A 22,500-nucleotide genomic window follows, 5' to 3' on the forward strand; every position below is an offset into this window, starting at 1 on the left:
CAGGAGCAAGGGTGAAGTGTCTTGCTCAGGACACAACGGACATGACGAGGTTGGTACTAGGTGGGGATTGAACCAGGGACCCTCGGGTTGCACACAGCCACTCTCCCACTGCGCCACGCCGTCCCTGTATATATATATATATATATATATATATATATATATATATATATATATATATATATATATATATATATATATATATATATATATATATATATATATATATATATATACTGGATAAATAATTAATATAATTCGGTATTAAGAGTTTGTGAAAGTTCGAGTCCTACATTGTTTACTTCCGTGACGACCTCCTTAAAGATTTGTAATCAATCAGAAATATCAAGCAGCTAAAATGCGCCAAACATGGATAAGTGTGGAGAGTGTGCTTTGCATTTTTTTCCCATCATGCATTGCAGGGGGTTTAAAACGGGTGTAATTTTGAGTGACGTGTTGCGTTTGGACAATGTTTTATAATATCCACAAAGTTCAGTGAGCGGGTTGTGTCACGCGTGACCTTTTTGTGTGGCTTGCAGATGATGTGCGCCGTGACTGGGAAGGGTTGTTCGGCTTGGGTCATATAGGTACATGCTGTACTGTGCACATTTTAAATGACAAGTATGTCAAATATGTCACAATTAAGCTGGACTTTTGGCTTAAATATATTAAACCCAAAAGTTGGGTAAGGGATAAACCACCATTGAGTTAGCTTTACCCAACTTTTGAGTTAAATAAATTCAACCCAAAAGTTGGGTTAGGGATAAACCACCATTGAGGAGTTTGGACACCCCTGTTCTAAATGAAGGGAATTTTCCATTGTTCGTAATCGAGTGACGCAAAAGGGGAGGCGACAGGGGTCAACTTAAAACTGTTAACCGGGTGACCCGAAAACAACCTGAGGACCAGCATTGGTGAAGACCACACCCTCCTTGTCATCTCCTGGTGCCTAAAGACTGGTATCAAAAGACTAGAAAGCGTGCTGCGCAGGTGAACGCCAAGAGACTAAAGCGCGAGGTCATTTCAACTTGGAGCGCACCTGCAGGAGCGTGGGCGTCTGCTCCATGATGCGCACCAGCAACGTGTCAATGTAGTCCTCCAGGTCTCGGACCTGGGGCTTCAACCTCCTCAGCTCCGCCTCCCGCTTGGCAAGCAGGGCCTTCTGCTGCTGAAACTCCGCCTTCCTCCTCTCCAGCTCCGCCTCCCGCCGCACCAGCAGCCCGATCAGCTCGCTGTGGGTCAGGTGGTAGTAGGAACCCGCGCCCTCGGTCAGAGCCTGGAGGTGCGACGAGGCGGGGATTGTGAGTACGGACAAAATGTTGGGTACAAGGAAATCAATTCAACCTTCTTCTCCTCGGTCTCCTGCTCGCCGGGGTGGCTGCTCCTCCCAGGGTGGATGGTGGACTTCAGCTTCTCCAGGACCGAGCGGCCTTCAGCCGGCATGCCGGTGCTCAGGGGCTTCACCGGGTGGGGGCTGCATGGGGGAACAATGGCAACAACAGGCAGGTTCACTCTCGGGTTTTTGATCTACCGCCCCATTGAGAGGTTGCCGTGCTACTAGGCTAAAAGCCTGTGCTGCTAACCCAGAGGCTAGCACACCCTTTGAAGTTGTCAGGGAGTGAGGTTTATCAAGGTACAAAAGACCCACACACCATGCCTGGCCTCTGTTAAACTCATCCTACTAAACCTCACTCACTCCAATCCGGGTCACGGCACCATTGTAGCTGAGGCCCGATTGAGAGGTTAGCGTGCTAGCTACTAGGCTAAAAGACCGAGCTGCGAACCCCTCGCCCTTTGAAGTTGTCAGGGAGTAAGGTTTATCAAGGTAAAAAAGACCCACACACCCTGGCTGGCCTCTGTTAAACTCACCCCACTAAACCTCACTTACTCCAATCCGGGTCACGGCACCATTGCGGTGACTGGGCCATGTGTACGTTGGTACACCTCACTTCCTGACAACTTCAGTAACTCCATTAAGTTCGCTCCCCGTTCGGAGCGGTGGAAGGATGGGACGATCAGAAACACAACACAGAGCCGCTGCAGTGGTGCCGTGACCCGGATTAGTGTGAGTGAGGCTTATGGGGGTGAGGGTAACAGAGGTCAGCCAGGGTGACTGGGTCATAGGCACGTTGTTACACCTCACTCCCTGACAACTTCAAAGGGCGTGCTGGCCTCTGTTAAACTCACCCTACTAAACCTCACTCACTCCATTCCAGGTCAGGGCACCATTGTAGCTGAGGCCTGATTGAGAGGTTAGCATACTAGCTACTAGGCTAAAAGCCCGAACTGCTAACCCAGAGGCTAGCTCAACCTTTGAGGTGCTCAGGGAGTAAGGTTTATCAAGGTACAAAAGACCCACACAACCTGGCTTGCATCGGTTAAACTCACCCTACTAAACCTCACACACTCCAATCCGGGTCACGGCACCATTGTAGTTGAGGCCCGATTGAGAGGTTATCTTGCTAGCTACTAGGCTAAAAGCCCGAGCTACTAACACAGAGGCTAGCATACCCTTTGAAGTTGTCAGGGAGTGAGGTTTATCAAGGTACAAAAGACCCACACACCCTGGCTGGCCTCTGTTAAACTCATCCTACTAAACCTCACTCACTCTAATCCGGGTCACGGCACCATTGTAGCTGAGGCCCGATTGAGAGGTTAGCGTGCTAGCTACTAGGCTAAAAGCCCGAGCTACTAACCCAGAGGCTAGCACACCCTTTGAAGTTGTCAGGGAATTAAGGTTTATCAAGGTACAAAAGACCCACACAACCTGGCTTGCATCGGTTAAACTCACCCTACTAAACCTCACTCACTCCTATCCGGGTCACGGCACCATTGTAGCTTAGGCCCGATTGAGAGGTTAGCGTGCTAGCTACTAGGCTAAAAGCCCGAGCTACTAACCCAGAGGCTAGCACACCCTTTGAAGTTGTCAGGGAGTAAGGTTTATCAAGGTACAAAAGACCCACACACCCTGGCTGGCATCTGTTAAACTCACCCTACTAAACCTCACTCACTCCAATACGGGTCACGGCAACATTGTAGCTGAGGCCCGATTGAGAGGTTAGCGTGCTAGCTACTAGGCTAAAAGCCTGAGCTGCTAACCCCGAGGCTAGCACACCCTTTGAAGTTGTCAGGGAGTAAGGTTTATCAAGGTACAAAAGACCCACACACTCTGGCTGGCCTCTGTTAAACTCACCCTACTAATCCTCACTCACTCCAATCCGGGTCAAGGCACCATTGTAGCCGAGGCCCGATTGAGAGGTTAGCGTGCTAGCTACTAGGCTAAAAGCCCGATCTGCTAACCCAGAGGCTAGCACACCCTTTGAAGTTGTCAGGGAGTAAGGTTTATCAAGGTACAAAAGACCCACACACCCTGGCTGGCCTCTGTTAAACTCACCCTACTAATCCTCACTCACTCCAATCCGGGTCACAACACCATTGTAGTTGAGGCCCGATTGAGAGGTTAGCGTGCTAGCTATTAGGCTAAAAGCCCGATCTGCTAACCCAGAGGCTAGCACACCCTTTGAAGTTGTCAGGGAGTAAGGTTTATCAAGGTACAAAAGACCGACACAACCTGGCTTGCATCGGTTAAACTCACCCTACTAAACCTCATTCACTCCAATCTGGGTCACGGCACCATTGTAGCTGAGGCCCGATTGAGAGGTTAGCGTGCTAGCTACTAGGCTAAAAGCCCGAGCTACTAACCCAGAGGCTAGCACACCCTTTGAAGTTGTCAGGGAGTAAGGTTTATCAAAGTACAAAAGACCCACACACCCTGGCTGGCCTCTGTTAAACTCACCCTACTAAACCTCACTCACTCCATTCCAGGTCAGGGCACCATTGTAGCTGAGGCCTGATTGAGAGGTTAGCATGCTAGCTACTAGGCTAAAAGCCCGAACTGCTAACCCAGAGGCTAGCTCAACCTTTAAGGTTCTCAGGGAGTAAGGTTTATCAAGGTACAAAAGACCCACACACCATGCCTGGCCTCTGTTAAACTCATCCTACTAAACCTCACTCACTCCAATCCGGGTCACGGCACCATTGTAGCTGAGGCCTGATTGAGAGGTTAGCGTGCTAGCTACTAGGCTAAAAGACCGAGCTGCGAACCCAGAGGCTCGCCCTTTGAAGTTGTCAGGGAGTAAGGTTTATCAAGGTAAAAAAGACCCACACACCCTGGCTGGCCTCTGTTAAACTCACCCCACTAAACCTCACTTACTCCAATCCGGGTCACGGCACCATTGCGGTGACTGGGCCATGTGTACGTTGGTACACCTCACTTCCTGACAACTTCAGTAACTCCATTAAGTTCGCTCCCCGTTCGGAGCGGTGGAAGGATGGGACGATCAGAAACACAACACAGAGCCGCTGCAGTGGTGCCGTGACCCGGATTAGTGTGAGTGAGGCTTATGGGGGTGAGGGTAACAGAGGTCAGCCAGGGTGACTGGGTCATAGGCACGTTGTTACACCTCACTCCCTGACAACTTCAAAGGGCGTGCTGGCCTCTGTTAAACTCACCCTACTAAACCTCACTCACTCCATTCCAGGTCAGGGCACCATTGTAGCTGAGGCCTGATTGAGAGGTTAGCATACTAGCTACTAGGCTAAAAGCCCGAACTGCTAACCCAGAGGCTAGCTCAACCTTTGAGGTGCTCAGGGAGTAAGGTTTATCAAGGTACAAAAGACCCACACAACCTGGCTTGCATCGGTTAAACTCACCCTACTAAACCTCACACACTCCAATCCGGGTCACGGCACCATTGTAGTTGAGGCCCGATTGAGAGGTTAGCTTGCTAGCTACTAGGCTAAAAGCCCGAGCTACTAACACAGAGGCTAGCATACCCTTTGAAGTTGTCAGGGAGTGAGGTTTATCAAGGTACAAAAGACCCACACACCCTGGCTGGCCTCTGTTAAACTCATCCTACTAAACCTCACTCACTCTAATCCGGGTCACGGCACCATTGTAGCTGAGGCCCGATTGAGAGGTTAGCGTGCTAGCTACTAGGCTAAAAGCCCGAGCTACTAACCCAGAGGCTAGCACACCCTTTGAAGTTGTCAGGGAATTAAGGTTTATCAAGGTACAAAAGACCCACACAACCTGGCTTGCATCGGTTAAACTCACCCTACTAAACCTCACTCACTCCTATCCGGGTCACGGCACCATTGTAGCTTAGGCCCGATTGAGAGGTTAGCGTGCTAGCTACTAGGCTAAAAGCCCGAGCTACTAACCCAGAGGCTAGCACACCCTTTGAAGTTGTCAGGGAGTAAGGTTTATCAAGGTACAAAAGACCCACACACCCTGGCTGGCATCTGTTAAACTCACCCTACTAAACCTCACTCACTCCAATACGGGTCACGGCAACATTGTAGCTGAGGCCCGATTGAGAGGTTAGCGTGCTAGCTACTAGGCTAAAAGCCTGAGCTGCTAACCCCGAGGCTAGCACACCCTTTGAAGTTGTCAGGGAGTAAGGTTTATCAAGGTACAAAAGACCCACACACTCTGGCTGGCCTCTGTTAAACTCACCCTACTAATCCTCACTCACTCCAATCCGGGTCAAGGCACCATTGTAGCCGAGGCCCGATTGAGAGGTTAGCGTGCTAGCTACTAGGCTAAAAGCCCGATCTGCTAACCCAGAGGCTAGCACACCCTTTGAAGTTGTCAGGGAGTAAGGTTTATCAAGGTACAAAAGACCCACACACCCTGGCTGGCCTCTGTTAAACTCACCCTACTAATCCTCACTCACTCCAATCCGGGTCACAACACCATTGTAGTTGAGGCCCGATTGAGAGGTTAGCGTGCTAGCTATTAGGCTAAAAGCCCGATCTGCTAACCCAGAGGCTAGCACACCCTTTGAAGTTGTCAGGGAGTAAGGTTTATCAAGGTACAAAAGACCGACACAACCTGGCTTGCATCGGTTAAACTCACCCTACTAAACCTCATTCACTCCAATCTGGGTCACGGCACCATTGTAGCTGAGGCCCGATTGAGAGGTTAGCGTGCTAGCTACTAGGCTAAAAGCCCGAGCTACTAACCCAGAGGCTAGCACACCCTTTGAAGTTGTCAGGGAGTAAGGTTTATCAAAGTACAAAAGACCCACACACCCTGGCTGGCCTCTGTTAAACTCACCCTACTAAACCTCACTCACTCCATTCCAGGTCAGGGCACCATTGTAGCTGAGGCCTGATTGAGAGGTTAGCATGCTAGCTACTAGGCTAAAAGCCCGAACTGCTAACCCAGAGGCTAGCTCAACCTTTAAGGTTCTCAGGGAGTAAGGTTTATCAAGGTACAAAAGACCCACACACCATGCCTGGCCTCTGTTAAACTCATCCTACTAAACCTCACTCACTCCAATCCGGGTCACGGCACCATTGTAGCTGAGGCCTGATTGAGAGGTTAGCGTGCTAGCTACTAGGCTAAAAGACCGAGCTGCGAACCCAGAGGCTCGCCCTTTGAAGTTGTCAGGGAGTAAGGTTTATCAAGGTAAAAAAGACCCACACACCCTGGCTGGCCTCTGTTAAACTCACCCCACTAAACCTCACTTACTCCAATCCGGGTCACGGCACCATTGCGGTGACTGGGCCATGTGTACGTTGGTACACCTCACTTCCTGACAACTTCAGTAACTCCATTAAGTTCGCTCCCCGTTCGGAGCGGTGGAAGGATGGGACGATCAGAAACACAACACAGAGCCGCTGCAGTGGTGCCGTGACCCGGATTAGTGTGAGTGAGGCTTATGGGGGTGAGGGTAACAGAGGTCAGCCAGGGTGACTGGGTCATAGGCACGTTGTTACACCTCACTCCCTGACAACTTCAAAGGGCGTGCTGGCCTCTGTTAAACTCACCCTACTAAACCTCACTCACTCCATTCCAGGTCAGGGCACCATTGTAGCTGAGGCCTGATTGAGAGGTTAGCATACTAGCTACTAGGCTAAAAGCCCGAACTGCTAACCCAGAGGCTAGCTCAACCTTTGAGGTGCTCAGGGAGTAAGGTTTATCAAGGTACAAAAGACCCACACAACCTGGCTTGCATCGGTTAAACTCACCCTACTAAACCTCACACACTCCAATCCGGGTCACGGCACCATTGTAGTTGAGGCCCGATTGAGAGGTTAGCTTGCTAGCTACTAGGCTAAAAGCCCGAGCTACTAACACAGAGGCTAGCATACCCTTTGAAGTTGTCAGGGAGTGAGGTTTATCAAGGTACAAAAGACCCACACACCCTGGCTGGCCTCTGTTAAACTCATCCTACTAAACCTCACTCACTCTAATCCGGGTCACGGCACCATTGTAGCTGAGGCCCGATTGAGAGGTTAGCGTGCTAGCTACTAGGCTAAAAGCCCGAGCTACTAACCCAGAGGCTAGCACACCCTTTGAAGTTGTCAGGGAATTAAGGTTTATCAAGGTACAAAAGACCCACACAACCTGGCTTGCATCGGTTAAACTCACCCTACTAAACCTCACTCACTCCTATCCGGGTCACGGCACCATTGTAGCTTAGGCCCGATTGAGAGGTTAGCGTGCTAGCTACTAGGCTAAAAGCCCGAGCTACTAACCCAGAGGCTAGCACACCCTTTGAAGTTGTCAGGGAGTAAGGTTTATCAAGGTACAAAAGACCCACACACCCTGGCTGGCATCTGTTAAACTCACCCTACTAAACCTCACTCACTCCAATACGGGTCACGGCAACATTGTAGCTGAGGCCCGATTGAGAGGTTAGCGTGCTAGCTACTAGGCTAAAAGCCTGAGCTGCTAACCCCGAGGCTAGCACACCCTTTGAAGTTGTCAGGGAGTAAGGTTTATCAAGGTACAAAAGACCCACACACTCTGGCTGGCCTCTGTTAAACTCACCCTACTAATCCTCACTCACTCCAATCCGGGTCAAGGCACCATTGTAGCCGAGGCCCGATTGAGAGGTTAGCGTGCTAGCTACTAGGCTAAAAGCCCGATCTGCTAACCCAGAGGCTAGCACACCCTTTGAAGTTGTCAGGGAGTAAGGTTTATCAAGGTACAAAAGACCCACACACCCTGGCTGGCCTCTGTTAAACTCACCCTACTAATCCTCACTCACTCCAATCCGGGTCACAACACCATTGTAGTTGAGGCCCGATTGAGAGGTTAGCGTGCTAGCTATTAGGCTAAAAGCCCGATCTGCTAACCCAGAGGCTAGCACACCCTTTGAAGTTGTCAGGGAGTAAGGTTTATCAAGGTACAAAAGACCGACACAACCTGGCTTGCATCGGTTAAACTCACCCTACTAAACCTCATTCACTCCAATCTGGGTCACGGCACCATTGTAGCTGAGGCCCGATTGAGAGGTTAGCGTGCTAGCTACTAGGCTAAAAGCCCGAGCTACTAACCCAGAGGCTAGCACACCCTTTGAAGTTGTCAGGGAGTAAGGTTTATCAAAGTACAAAAGACCCACACACCCTGGCTGGCCTCTGTTAAACTCACCCTACTAAACCTCACTCACTCCATTCCAGGTCAGGGCACCATTGTAGCTGAGGCCTGATTGAGAGGTTAGCATGCTAGCTACTAGGCTAAAAGCCCGAACTGCTAACCCAGAGGCTAGCTCAACCTTTAAGGTTCTCAGGGAGTAAGGTTTATCAAGGTACAAAAGACCCACACACCATGCCTGGCCTCTGTTAAACTCATCCTACTAAACCTCACTCACTCCAATCCGGGTCACGGCACCATTGTAGCTGAGGCCTGATTGAGAGGTTAGCGTGCTAGCTACTAGGCTAAAAGACCGAGCTGCGAACCCAGAGGCTCGCCCTTTGAAGTTGTCAGGGAGTAAGGTTTATCAAGGTAAAAAAGACCCACACACCCTGGCTGGCCTCTGTTAAACTCACCCCACTAAACCTTACTTACTCCAATCCGGGTCACGGCACCATTGTGGTGACTGGGCCATGTGTACGTTGGTACACCTCACTTGCTGACAACTTCATTAACTCCATTAAGTTCGCTACCCGTTCGGAACGGTGGAAGGATGGGACGATCAGAAACACAACACAGAGCCGCTGCAATGGTGCCGTGACCCGGATTAGTTTGAGTGATGCTTATGGGGGTGAGGGTAACAGAGGTCAGCCAGGGTGACTGGGTCATAGGCACGTTGGTACACCTCACTCCCTGACAACTTCAAAGGGCGTGCTGGCCTCTGTTGAACTCACCCTACTAAACCTCACTCACTCCAATCCGGGTCACGGCACCATTGTAGCGGAGGCCAGCAAGGGTGACTGGGCCATGTGTACGTTGGTACACCTCACTCCCTGACAACTTCATTAACTCCATTAGGTTCGCTACCCGTACGGAGGGGTGGAAGGATGGGAGGATCAAAAACACAACACAGAACCGCTACAATGGTGCCGTGACCCGGATTAGTGTGAGTGAGGCTTAGGGGGGTGAGGGAAACAGAGGTCAGCCAGGGTGACTGGGCCAAAGGTATGTTGGTACACATCATTTCCTGACAACTTCAAAGCGCGTGCTGGCCTCTGTTAAACTCATCCTACTAAACCTCACTCACTCCAATCCGGGTCACGGCACCATTGTAGCTGAGGCCCGATTGAGAGGTTTGTGTGCTAGCTACTAGGCTACAAGCCCGAGCTGCTAACCCAGAGGCTAGCACACCCTTTGAAGTTGTCAGGGAGTAAGGTTTATCAAGGTACAAAAGACCCACACACCCTGGCTGGCCTCTGTTAAACTCACCCTACTAATCCTCACTCACTCCAATCCGGGTCACGGCACCATTGTAGTTGAGGCCCGATTGAGAGGTTAGCGTGCTAGCTACTAGGCTAAAAGCCCGAGCTACTAACCCAGAGGCTAACACACCCTTTGAAGTTGTCAGGGAGTAAGGTTTATCAAGGTACAAAAGACCCACACACTCTGGCTGGCCTCTGTTAAACTCACCCTACTAATCCTCACTCACTCCAATCCGGGTCAAGGCACCATTGTAGCCGAGGCCCGATTGAGAGGTTAGCGTGCTAGCTACTAGGCTAAAAGCCCGAGCTGCTAACCCAGAGGCTAGCACACCCTTTGAAGTTGTCAGGGAGTAAGGTTTATCAAAGTACAAAAGACCCACACACCCTGGCTGGCCTCTGTTAAACTCACCCTACTTATCCTCACTCACTCCAATCCGGGTCACGGCACCATTGTAGCTTAGGCCCGATTGAGAGGTTAGCGTGCTAGCTACTAGGCTAAAAGCCTGAGCTACTAACCCAGAGGCTAGCACACCCTTTGAAGTTGTCAGGGAGTAAGGTTTATCAAGGTACAAAAGACCCACACACCCTGGCTGGCCTCTGTTAAACTCACCCTACTAAACCTCACTCACTGCAATCCGGGTCACGGCACCATTGTAGCTTAGGCCCGATTGAGAGGTTAGCGTGCTAGCTACTAGGCTAAAAGCAAGATCTGCTAACCCAGAGGCTAGCACACCCTTTGAAGTTGTCAGGGAATTAAGGTTTATCAAGGTACAAAAGACCCACACAACCTGGCTTGCATCGGTTAAACTCACGCTACTAAACCTCACTCACTCCAAACCGGGGCACGGCACCATTGTAGCTGAGGCCCGATTGAGAGGTTAGCGTGCTAGCTACTAGGCTAAAAGCCCGAACTGCTAACCCAGAGGCTAGCTCACCCTTTGAGGTTGTCAGGGAGTAAGGTTTATCAAGGGACAAAAGACCCACACACCCCGGCTGGCATTTGTTAAACTCACCCTACTAAACCTCACTCACTCCAATACGGGTCACGGCACCATTGTAGCTTAGGCCCGATTGAGAGGTTAGCGTGCTAGCTACTAGGCTAAAAGCCCGAGCTACTAACCCAGAGGCTAGCACACCCTTTGAAGTAGTCAGGGAGTAAGGTTTATCAAGGTACAAAAGACCCACACACCCTGGCTGGCATCTGTTAAACTCACCCTACTAAACCTCACTCGCTGCAATCCGGGTCACGGCACCATTGTAGCTTAGGCCCGATTGAGAGGTTAGTGTTCTAGCTACTAGGCTACAAGCCCGAGCTGCTAACCCAGAGGGTAGCACACCCTTTGAAGTTGTCAGGGAATTAAGGTTTATTAAGGTACAAAAGACCCACACACCCTGGCTGGCCTCTGTTAAACTCACCCTACTAATCCTCACTCACTCCAATCCGGGTCACGGCACCATTGTAGCTTAGGCCCGATTGAGAGGTTAGCGTGCTAGCTACTAGGCTAAAAGCCCGAGCTGCTAACCCCGAGGCTAGCTCACCCTTTGAAGTTGTCAGTAATAACTCGTATAACACCAGAAACGCAGATTTCGACAATTATAGTTCAAGACTTACGGTAATTTAAAAACAGCACTGCACACCATAATGGCGGCTACAGTTTTGATGTTAAAGGTCTAAAAAAATTAAAGCCGGATTGAAAATCTTAACGGGCCGCATGTGGCCCGCGGGCCGAGTTTTGCCCAGGTCTGGTGTAGAGGCTCTTCTTTGGAAATGAACGTCGCTGAATTTATTCTGAAGTGGTTTTAATTGTGTGCCTGCATGCAAACATTGTGTTAAGTGAGTTATTGCCCCCGGGTGAAAAAGAAACGCTATCAGTAACACAACAACACCTTTTTTGGGGGAGGGGGGGGTGAGAACACTAACAGGTCCTATAAGAGGAAGGGGGGATGGTGCTTGTGTGCGTAGGAAAAGGAAGGGTTTGTGGTAAGAATCGGCGGAAAATAATAACTGCTAATTGGCCGGAGGCAGTGTTTCCCCTCCCGAATACCACGAAGACAGGACACCTACGGAGGAAGCTCTGACAGGATTAGTGCGTTTGTGTGTTAACAGAGTGATAAAAAGAGAAGGTCACACCACAACTCAGGGTCCCCTTTGGAGTCAGCGGCACAGAGAACAAGCAGGCGGAAGGCGGGCCAGTTAACGGAGAGGACAGTCCGGAAGACGGAGGGCGGAAAAGAAAGTGCTTCCCTCCACCTGATTGAGCATGCGCGACCTCACCTGTTCTCCCGACACTGCCGGCGTTCCTGCGCCTCCTGAAGTTTTGGCTTTGCACGGGCGGGCGACTCGAACACGCTGGGTGGCGCAGAGGCGCCGGAAAGAGGGGACGGGAGAAACAGGAGGCAGCTATTTTGAGGAGTTAAAGGAGCAGCAGAGGGGGTGAAAAGGGAGGGGTCACACTGGGAAGAGGACAACTCCTGGAGCTCGTTCCAGAGAGAGAGTGGGAGGAGATTGTCCAGGGTGGTTGCGAGGGTTCCTTCGGACCGGGAGCGGTACAATAGCAGCGGCTTTCTCACAAACATGTCATCTAAAACGGCGCTACGTCTGGCTTTTAAATGAAAGTCTTTTAGAGTCGCAGGGAGAACTGGCAATCTCTCGTCACCATTTGCTGTGATACCTGGCTCACAAGTACCCGTTTTGTCCTGCATGACCAGACACTGTGGAAACCAGTCAATTTGTTTTTTTGAACTACTGTTGGAATCCTCTGGGCTCGGAATAGTCCCGAACTCCTCACACAAGTTGGAGTTCTCAGAATCGAGCTTCTTAGTGAACTCTAACACGGAAGACGGTTGTGACCGGCGGTTTTGGTAGCGCTGCGAGTCAGGGGTCACATAGAGGCTTTGGAGAAAAATACTGGCATTCTGGTCAAATGTCTTAGAGTTGGCGGTGAAGGGCTCGCCAAAAAGCCTAAAGGGTCCAAGAGGCTGTTGGTGACCTTCCTGTCCTCCCATGTCCTCGAGGGGCAAGGACTTCCTGGTGTCCGGGGAGGGAGTTGGGATGTAGAGAGATGGAAGAGTGGAAAACGGTTTATCACTGGGACCTGAAAAGGCCAGCATCGATCCACTAGATTCACCTTGGCATTTCTCTTCATTTTGGTGGTTAGACGGTGGAGAGATATTGGGCTTTGGATGCAGGTCCTTTTTTGTTGGCGTCTGTATATCTGCACCTGTCAATCCCAGGGTAAGGACTGTTGACCCCTCTGGATCCGACCAGTCTGCCTCTACAGTCTCATGCTCGTTCGGAATCATAGTTTTTTGGGCTGCACCAGTAGGAAGATAATCGGAAGCACTACAATCCTGATAAGGGATAGCTGATTCAGACAAAATCTCTGAGCTGAGAACACTTCTTTCACTCTTTTGTGGCTCGGTTTCATCTGAGGAGCTAGCAGAGAATATGTCTGACAATGAATACGAAGAAAGGCAGGAGAGGAAGTCGTCGTCGACAGAACTGCCTATACCCGAGGAGCCGGCAGGATCCGGCAAACTGGAGGTGTGACAGGCGGCGGGATGAGTGTTAGCGTCAGTTAAGATGTTTGTGTTAGTGCTGCTGTTAGCTTGATGCAATTCAGGGTGAGGGAATGATTGTGAGTTTGCGAACGTGCTGAAGATTTCATTGTGGTAGTCAAAGCTTGCATCCTCAGGGATCGTGTCCAGACAGTGAATGGTGAGACCTGAAGGTTTAGGATTGCCATTGGTATTTGTCCCTTGATCCGTGCCGTGTTCTTGAGGGCGGGAACTGACAAAGCCTTGGCATATTTGGTCAGCTGTGGTGCAGTCTTGGGGAACTTGCAGCCTATCAGATGCAAACGCCTCAAAGGATTCGTCCCACTGCGGATCGGGTTCCTGATCCCCGGTAAAAGGATTGGCAGCCTTCTTGCTGAAGGCCTCTCCCGTGGAGAGCGCAGCGTTGGTGAAACGAGGGACGAAGTCCTCGGTACTCGGACTGCCACAGCACTGCGTAGGGGACTGTGGAAAGAGTTGCGCTATGGGAGGCCGAGAACTGGAAAGGGAGGGCGGAGGGGGCAGCGAGGAAGTTAGGGGCGGAGTTACCATGTCTTCATAAAAAGGGTTGTGCTGGAGGAAGGAGAGAAAGGGGTTGGCGGGCGACATGGTGAGCGTCGCCGGCTGTGAGCGACAGAAGGGGTTAGAACGGTGCAGAGGAGGAGGATGCGGGGCATGTTGGGGCAGGAAGGTCGGGTTAGTGTCCGAGTCTAGTTTATGGGACACCACCAGGCTGTGGAAGGAAAACCAACATCACAGTCGTCTAGATTAGAGACGGTCTACACAGGTGAACCAAAGGTTCGTACAGTGGATCTCCCAATATCGGCAGTTACACAGGGCTGTCTTATATTGGTCCATATTGATACTTATTGACATATTTTAGGACCTATGGAAATATGGAGCAGGAGAAAAATATAATAAATGTTAACATGTTTACTTCCCCCTCAGTCTCAAGGCAGAAAGTACATCAAATGTCAAAACAAGCATGGACAACAGCCAATGTAAACAAACTCTTGAAATGAATGAATAAATAAATTAATTAAGTGTAACAAAAATAGTACAAAGTGTGAAAATGTAAACATAGAGAAACCTGAGAAGAACACGTACTGTATTTTCCGGACCAGAGGGCGGATGATAAGGCGCACTGCCGATGAATGGCCTATTTTCGATATGTTTTCATATATAAGGCGCACCGGATTATAAGGCGCATTAAAGGAGTCACATTATTATTTTTTATTTCTAAATGTAAAAGACTTCCTTGCTCGTCTCATTCCATCTTTAACTGGATGAGACACCCAAAGTATACATTAAAATAAAGAAAGTGGGATTTACAATATTAACTATGAAGTTACCGTATTTTCCGCACTATAAGGCGCACCTAAAAACCACAAATTTTCTCAAAAGCTGACAGTGCGCCTTATAACCCGGTGCGCTTTATATATGGATAAATATTAAGATTCATTTTCATAAAGTTTCGGTCTCGCAACTTCGGTAAACAGCCGCCATCTTTTTTCCCGGTAGAACAGGAAGCGCTTCTTCTTCTACGCAAGCAACCGCCAAGGTAAGCACCCGCCCCCATAGAACAGGAAGCGCTTCTTCTTCTACTGTAAGCAACCACCCGCCCGCGTAGAAGAAGAAAAAGGGCGCGGATATTATCATTTCCTTTGTGTGTTTACATCTGTAAAGACCACAAAATGGCTCCTACAAAGCGACAGGGATCCGGTTCATGAAAAGACGCAATCTCTCCATCCGCACACGGATTACTATTTCACAACAACTGATATTCCTGTGAACCGCACTGTGGATACAACGGGAGCACGTACGGTGAATATTCGCACCACAGGGAATGAGAAGTCAGCCTTCACTGTGGTTCTAGCTTGCCATGCTAATGGCCAGAAACTTCCACCCATGGTGATATTCAAAAGGAAGACCTTGCCAAAAGAGACCTTTCCAGCCGGCGTCATCATAAAAGCTAACGCGAAGGGATGGATGAAGAAAAGATGAGCGAGTGGTTAAGGTAAGTTTAAGTTTACGCGAAGAGGCCGGGTGGCTTTTTTCACGCAGCTCTGTCCATGTTGATATACGACTCCATGCGCGCCCACATCACGCTGGTTTTAATATATTATTAAAGTTTGACTGACCTATCTGACTGTTTTTTTGACATTCCTTTAGCGCAGTTAGATGCGGCTTACAACACGGGGCGGCTTATAGGTGGACAAAGTTTTGAAATATGCCGTTCATTGAAGGCGCGGCTTATAACCCAGGGCGCCTTATGGTGCGGAAAATACGGTACACAGGGCTGAAAACTGTATCACGATGTACCGGTAAGTGTTTTATATTGGTCCATATTGATACTTATTGACATATTTTAGGACCTATGGAAATATGGAGCAGGAGAAAAATATAATAAATATTAACATGTTTACTTCCCCTCAGTCTCAAGGCAGAAAGTACATCAAAGCATGGACAACAGCCAATGTAAACAAACTCTTGAAATGAAGGTACAAAAATATGTAATGAATAAATTAATTAACAAAAATAGTACAAAGTGTGAAAATGTAAACATAGAGAAACCTGAGAAGAACACGTACTGTATTTTCCGGACCATAGGGCGGATGATAAGGCGCACTGCCGATGAATGGCCTATTTTCGATATGTTTTCATATATAAGGCGCACCGGATTATAAGGTGGCTGCAGGATTAGGTCTCTGCTTTTTGCAGATGATGTGGTCCTGATGGCTTCATCTGGCCAGGATCTTCAGCTCTCGCTGGATCGGTTCGCAGCCGAGTGTGAAGCGACTGGGATGAGAATCAGCACCTCCAAGTCCGAGTCCATGGTTCTCGCCCGGAAAAGGGTGGAGTGCCATCTCCGGGTTGGGGAGGAGATCTTGCCCCAAGTGGAGGAGTTCAAGTACCTCGGAGTCTTGTTCACGAGTGGGGGAAGAGTGGATCGTGAGATCGACAGGCGGATCGGTGCGGCGTCTTCAGTAATGCGGACGCTGTATCGATCCGTTGTGGTGAAGAAGGAGCTGAGCCGGAAGGCAAAGCTCTCGATTTACCGGTCGATCTACGTTCCCATCCTCACCTATGGTCATGAGCTTTGGGTCATGACCGAAAGGACAAGATCACGGGTACAAGCGGCCGAAATGAGTTTCCTCCGCCGAGTGGCGGGGCTCTCCCTTAGAGATAGGGTGAGAAGCTCTGTCATTCGGGGGGAGCTCAAAGTAAAGCCGCTGCTCCTCCACATGGAGAGGAGCCAGATGAGGTGGTTCGGGCATCTGGTCAGGATGCCACCCGAACGCCTCCCTAGGAAGGTGTTTCGGGCACGTCCGACCGGTAGGAGGCCACGGGGAAGACCCAGGACACGCTGGGAAGACTATGTCTCCCGGCTGGCCTGGGAACGCCTCGGGATCCCCCGGGAGGAGCTGGACGAAGTGGCTGGGGAGAGGGAAGTCTGGGCTTCCCTGCTTAAGCTGCTGCCCCCGCGAACCGACCTCGGATAAGCGGAAGAAGATGGATGGATGGATGGATGGATATATATATATATATGTATGTATGTATGTATGTATGTATATATGTATATATATATGTATGTATGTGTATATATATATATATATATATATATATATATATATATATATATGTATATATGTATATATATATATATATATATATATATATATATATGTATGTATGTATGTATGTATGTATGTATGTATGTATATATGTATGTATGTATGTATATATATATGTATGTATGTATATATGTAAATATATGTAGGTGTGTATGTATATATACATTTAGGACTACTCTGACTTTTCAAACAGAGTATAGTACCGTTTTTGATTCATTAGTACCGCCATACTATACTAGTACGAGTTAGAGCGTGTCAAAGAAAAGGTTTATTAAGGTAAGATTGGCAGAAGTATCTAGAATAATCACCTTGGTTTGCTGTGCAACTCCTTGGATCCAAACCAGCTGGTGTGTTTCCCTGCAGCAGCCGTGCACGGCGTGGTCTCCGTCCCTCCCGGCTCCTCCTCCTCCTCCTCCCCCCCGCCCGGCACGGGGCAGCTCTTCTCCAGGGCCGCCGCTATGGCCGCCGTCTCCTCCTCGCCGGCCTTGTCGAAGGACCAGCGGCGCCCGTCTCCCACCGTGCCGTGCAGGACGTCCGCGGGGGCCCTGGGGTGGAGACTCTGCAAGGAGACGGAGAGAGGCAGGGTCTTCTGGAGGTGTCCCGGGTCCAGGGAGCTCCCCGGCTCTCCCGCGCCGTGGTCCGGGGGCCGGAGGTTGAGCGTGAGCTGAGGCACGGCTATGGTGATTTCATGGAAGTCCTGGTCAAAGTCACATCGCAGGGGCGACAACTTGGGGGAGGTGTCGGCTGTGTGCTCTGTGGAGAAGGCAAACCAACAAGGTAAGAGAGAAAACCGCGACCAACAGCTATTTGTGGCCCCTAAACAAGATTGTGTCTAAGACCTCATTTCTGTCTTTAATATTACTCGTCGAATATTTAATTCATCCATCCATCCATCCATCTTCTTCCGCTTATCCGAGGTCGGGTCGCGGGGGCAGCAGCCTAAGCAGGGAAGCCCAGACTTCCCTCTCCCCAGCCACTTCGTCCAGCTCCTCCCGGGGGACCCCGAGGCGTTCCCAGGCCAGCCGGGAGACATAGTCTTCCCAACGTGTCCTGGGTCTTCCCCGCGGCCTCCACCGGTCGGACGTGCCCTAAACACCTCCCTAGGGAGGCGTTCGGGTGGCATCCTGACCAGATGCCCGAACCACCTCATCTGGCTCCTCTCGATGTGGAGGAGCAGCGGCTTTACTTTGAGCTCCTCCCGGATGGCAGAGGTTCTCACCCTATCTCTAAGGGAGAGCCCTGCCACCCGGCGGAGGAAACTCATTTCGGCCGCTTGTACCCGTGATCTTGTCCTTTCGGTCATAACCCAAAGCTCATGACCATAGGTGAGGATGGGAACGTAGATCGACCGGTAAATTGAGAGCTTTGCCTTCCGGCTCAGCTCCTTCTTCACCACAACGGATCGATACAGCGTCCGCATTACTGAAGACGCCGCACTGATCCGCCTGTCGATCTCACGATCCACTCTTCCCCCACTCGTGAACAAGACTCCGAGGTACTTGAACTCCTCCACTTGGGGCAAAATCTCCTCCCCAACCCGGAGATGGCACTCCACCCTTTTCCGGGCGAGAACCATGGACTCGGACTTGGAGGTGCTGATTCTCATCCCAGTCGCTTCACACTCGGCTGTGAACCGATCCAGTGAGAGCTGAAGATCCTGGCCAGATGAAGCCATCAGGACCACATCATCTGCAAAAAGCAGAGACCTAATCCTGCAGCCACCAAACCAGATCCCCTCAACGCCTTGACTGCGCCTAGAAATTCTGTCCATAAAAGTTATGAACAGAATGGGTGACAAAGGGCAGCCTTGGCGTAGTCCAACCCTCACTGGAAACGTGTCCGACTTACTACCGGCAATGCGGACCAAGCTCTGGCACTGATCATACAGGGAGCGGACTGCCACAATCAGACAGTCCGATACCCCATACTCTCTGAGCACTCCCCACAGGACTTCCCGAGGGACACGGTCGAATGCCTTCTCCAAGTCCACAAAACACATGTAGACTGGTTGGGCAAACTCCCATGCACCCTCAAGGACCCTGCCGAGAGTATAGAGCTGGTCCACAGTTCCACGACCAGGACGAAAACCACACTGTTCCTCCTGAATCAGAGGTTCGACTATCCGGCGTAGACTCCTCTCCAGTACACCTGAATAGACCTTACCAGGAAGGCTGAGGAGTGTGATCCCACGATAGTTAGAACACACCCTCCGGTTCCCTTTCTTAAAGAGAGGAACCACCACCCTGGTCTGCCAATCCAGAGGCACCACCCCCGATGTCCACGCGATGCTGCAGAGTCTTGTCAACCAAGACAGCCCCACAGCATCCAGAGCCTTAAGGAACTCCGGGCGGATCTCATCCACCCCCGGGGCCTTGCCACCGAGGAGCTTTTTAACTACCTCAGCAACCTCAGCCCCAGAAATAGGAGAGCCCACCACGGACTCCCCAGGCACTGCTTCCTCATAGGAAGACGTGTTGGTGGGATTGAGGAGGTCTTCGAAGTATTCCCTCCACCGATCCACAACATCCGCAGTCGAGGTCAGCAGAACACCATCCTCGCCATACACGGTGTTGATAGTGCACTGCTTCCCCTTCCTGAGGCTGCGGATGGTGGTCCAGAATTGCTTCGAAGCCGTCCGGAAGTCGTTTTCCATAGCTTCCCCGAACTCCTCCCATGTCCGAGTTTTTGCCTCTGCGACCGCATTCATAGTTAATCATTTCTACTTTGCTGTAATTAATTTGCCACCATAAACTGGGGTTTAATGTAAAGCCATACATCTTTACAGTCATATAACTTGGGATTTGAAACGTGCTAACTCTATGCATGTTTCCGTTAGCATGCTAACACTAAAGTGCTAGCTTTCTGAGCTAATTTTGCGAGCATTTCCCCTGGAATCATATAACTTGGTATGTGACACTTAACTGATAGCGTGCCAACGTTAGCTTTCTGGCATGCTAAAATTAGCGTGCTAACTTTTTGAGCTAGTTTTGCAACCGTTTACCCCAGAGGCATATAACTTGGTATGTGACACTTGTTAACTGTTAGCATGCTAACATTAAAGTCCTAGCTCGCTGAGCTAATTTTGCGAGCATTTCCCCTGGAGTCATATATGTAACTTGGTATGTGACACTTACCGGTAAGTGATAGCGTGCCAACGCTAGCTTTCTAGCATGCTAAAATTAGCGTGCTAACTTTTTGAGCTAGTTTTGCAACCGTTTACCCCAGAGGCATATAACTTGGTATGTGACACTTGTTAACTGTTAGCATGCTAACATTAAAGTCCTAGCTCGCTGAGCTAATTTTGCGAGCGTTTCCCCTGGAGTCATATATGTAACTTGGTATGTGACACTTAACTGATAGCGTGCCAACGTTAGCTTTCTGGCATGCTAAAATAAGCGTGCTAACTTTTTGAGCTAGTTTTGCAACCGTTTACCCCAGAGGCATATAACTTGGTATGTGACACTTGTTAACTGTTAGCATGCTAAGTGTTAGCATTTTTATGTAAACATGCTACTGTTTTAGCATACATATATATATATATATATATATATATACACAGGTAAAAGCCAGTAAATTAGAATATTTTGAAAAACTTGATTTATTTCAGTAATTGCATTCAAAAGGTGTAACTTGTACATTATATTTATTCATTGCACACAGACTGATGCATTCAAATGTTTATTTCATTTAATTTTGATGATTTGAAGTGGCAACAAATGAAAATCCAAAATTCCGTGTGTCACAAAATTAGAATATTGTGTAAGGGTTAAATTTTGAAGACACCTGGTGCCACAAACTAATCAGCTGATTAACTCAAAACACCTGCAAAGGGCTTTAAATGGTCTCTCAGTCCAGTTCTGAAGCCTACACAAACATGGGGAAGACTTCAGATTTGACAGCTGTCCAAAAGGCAACCATCGACACATTGCACAAGGAGGGAAAGACACAAAAGGTTATTGCTGAAGAGGCTGGCTGTTCTCAGAGCTCTGTGTCCAAACACATTAATGGAGAGGCAAAGGGAAGGAAAAACTGTGGTCAGAAAAAGTGTACAAGCGATAGGGATCACCGCGCCCTGGTCAAGATTGTGAAAAAAAAAACCATTCAAAAATGTGGGGGAGATTCAGAAGGAGTGGACAGCTGCTGGAGTCAGTGCTTCAAGATCCACCACCAAGAGACGCTTGAAAGACATGGGTTTCAACTGCCGCATACCTCGTGTCAAGCCACTGTTGACCAAGAAACAGCGCGAAAAGCGTCTCACCTGGGCTAAGGAAAAAAAGAGCTGGACTGCTGCTGAGTGGTCCAAAGTCATGTTTTCTGACGAAAGCAAATTTTGCATTTCCTTTGGAAATCGAGGTCCCAGAGTCTGGAGGAAGACAGGAGAGGCACAGGATCCACGTTGCCTGAAGTCTAGTGTAAAGTTTCCACCATCAGTGATGGTTTGGGGTGCCATGTCATCTGCTGGTGTCGGTCCACTCTGTTTCCTGAGATCCAGGGTCAACGCAGCCGTCTACCAGCAAGTTTTAGAGCACTTCATGCTTCCTGCTGCTGACCTGCTCTATGGAGATGGAGATTTCAAGTTCCAACAGGACTTGGCGCCTGCACACAGCGCAAAATCTACCCGTGCCTGGTTTACGGACCATGGTATTTCTGTTCTAAATTGGCCCGCCAACTCCCCTGACCTTAGCCCCATAGAAAATCTGTGGGGTATTGTGAAAAGGAAGATGCAGAATGCCAGACCCAAAAACGCAGAAGAGTTGAAGGCCACTATCAGAGCAACCTGGGCTCTCATAACACCTGAGCAGTGCCAGAAACTCATCGACTCCATGCCACGCCGCATTAACGCCGTAATTGAGGCAAAAGGAGCTCCAACCAAGTATTGAGTATTGTACATGCTCATATTTTTCATTTTCATACTTTTCAGTTGGCCAACATTTCTAAAAATCCCTTTTTTGTATTAGCCTTAAGTAATATTCTAATTTTGTGACACACGGAATTTTGGATTTTCATTTGTTGCCACTTCAAATCATCAAAATTAAATGAAATAAACATTTGAATGCATCAGTCTGTGTGCAATGAATAAATATAATGTACAAGTTACACCTTTTGAATGCAATTACTGAAATAAATCAAGTTTTTCAAAATATTCTAATTTACTGGCTTTTACCTGTACTGTATATGTATGTATATATATATGTATGTATATATGTATACATACATATATATGTACATATACTGTACATACATACCTACATATATTTACATATATACATACATACATATATACATACATACACATATATACATACATACATACACATATATACACATATATACTGTACATACATACATATATATACACATAGATATACATACATATATACACATATATATATATATATATATATATATATATATATATATATATATATATACACACATATATGCACATACACATATATACATACATACATACATATATACACATATATACTGTACATACATACATACATATATATACACATATATATACATACATATATACACACACATATTATATATATATATATATATACACACACACACATATATATATATATATATATATATATATATATATATACAC

The 22,500-nt window shown here is 48.7% G+C and overlaps 1 protein-coding gene across 1 annotated transcript in view; it reads right to left on the minus strand.

The window, feature by feature from the left end:
- The window catches only part of LOC133624066 (uncharacterized), a 64,233-nt gene that overhangs the window by 12,679 nt on the left and 29,054 nt on the right, over positions 1-22,500 (minus strand). Inside the window, exons 3-6 of the mRNA XM_061987667.2 lie at positions 17,186-17,630; positions 11,963-13,975; positions 1,342-1,471; positions 1,037-1,273 (exon numbers count right to left, since the gene is read on the minus strand). Coding sequence (XP_061843651.1) covers positions 1,037-1,273; positions 1,342-1,471; positions 11,963-13,975; positions 17,186-17,630 — 2,825 coding nt within the window. The remainder of the gene's footprint in view (positions 1-1,036; positions 1,274-1,341; positions 1,472-11,962; positions 13,976-17,185; positions 17,631-22,500) is intronic.

The sequence above is a fragment of the Nerophis lumbriciformis genome, linkage group LG26, assembly GCF_033978685.3.
Source record: "Nerophis lumbriciformis linkage group LG26, RoL_Nlum_v2.1, whole genome shotgun sequence".
NCBI lineage: Eukaryota > Metazoa > Chordata > Actinopteri > Syngnathiformes > Syngnathidae > Nerophis > Nerophis lumbriciformis.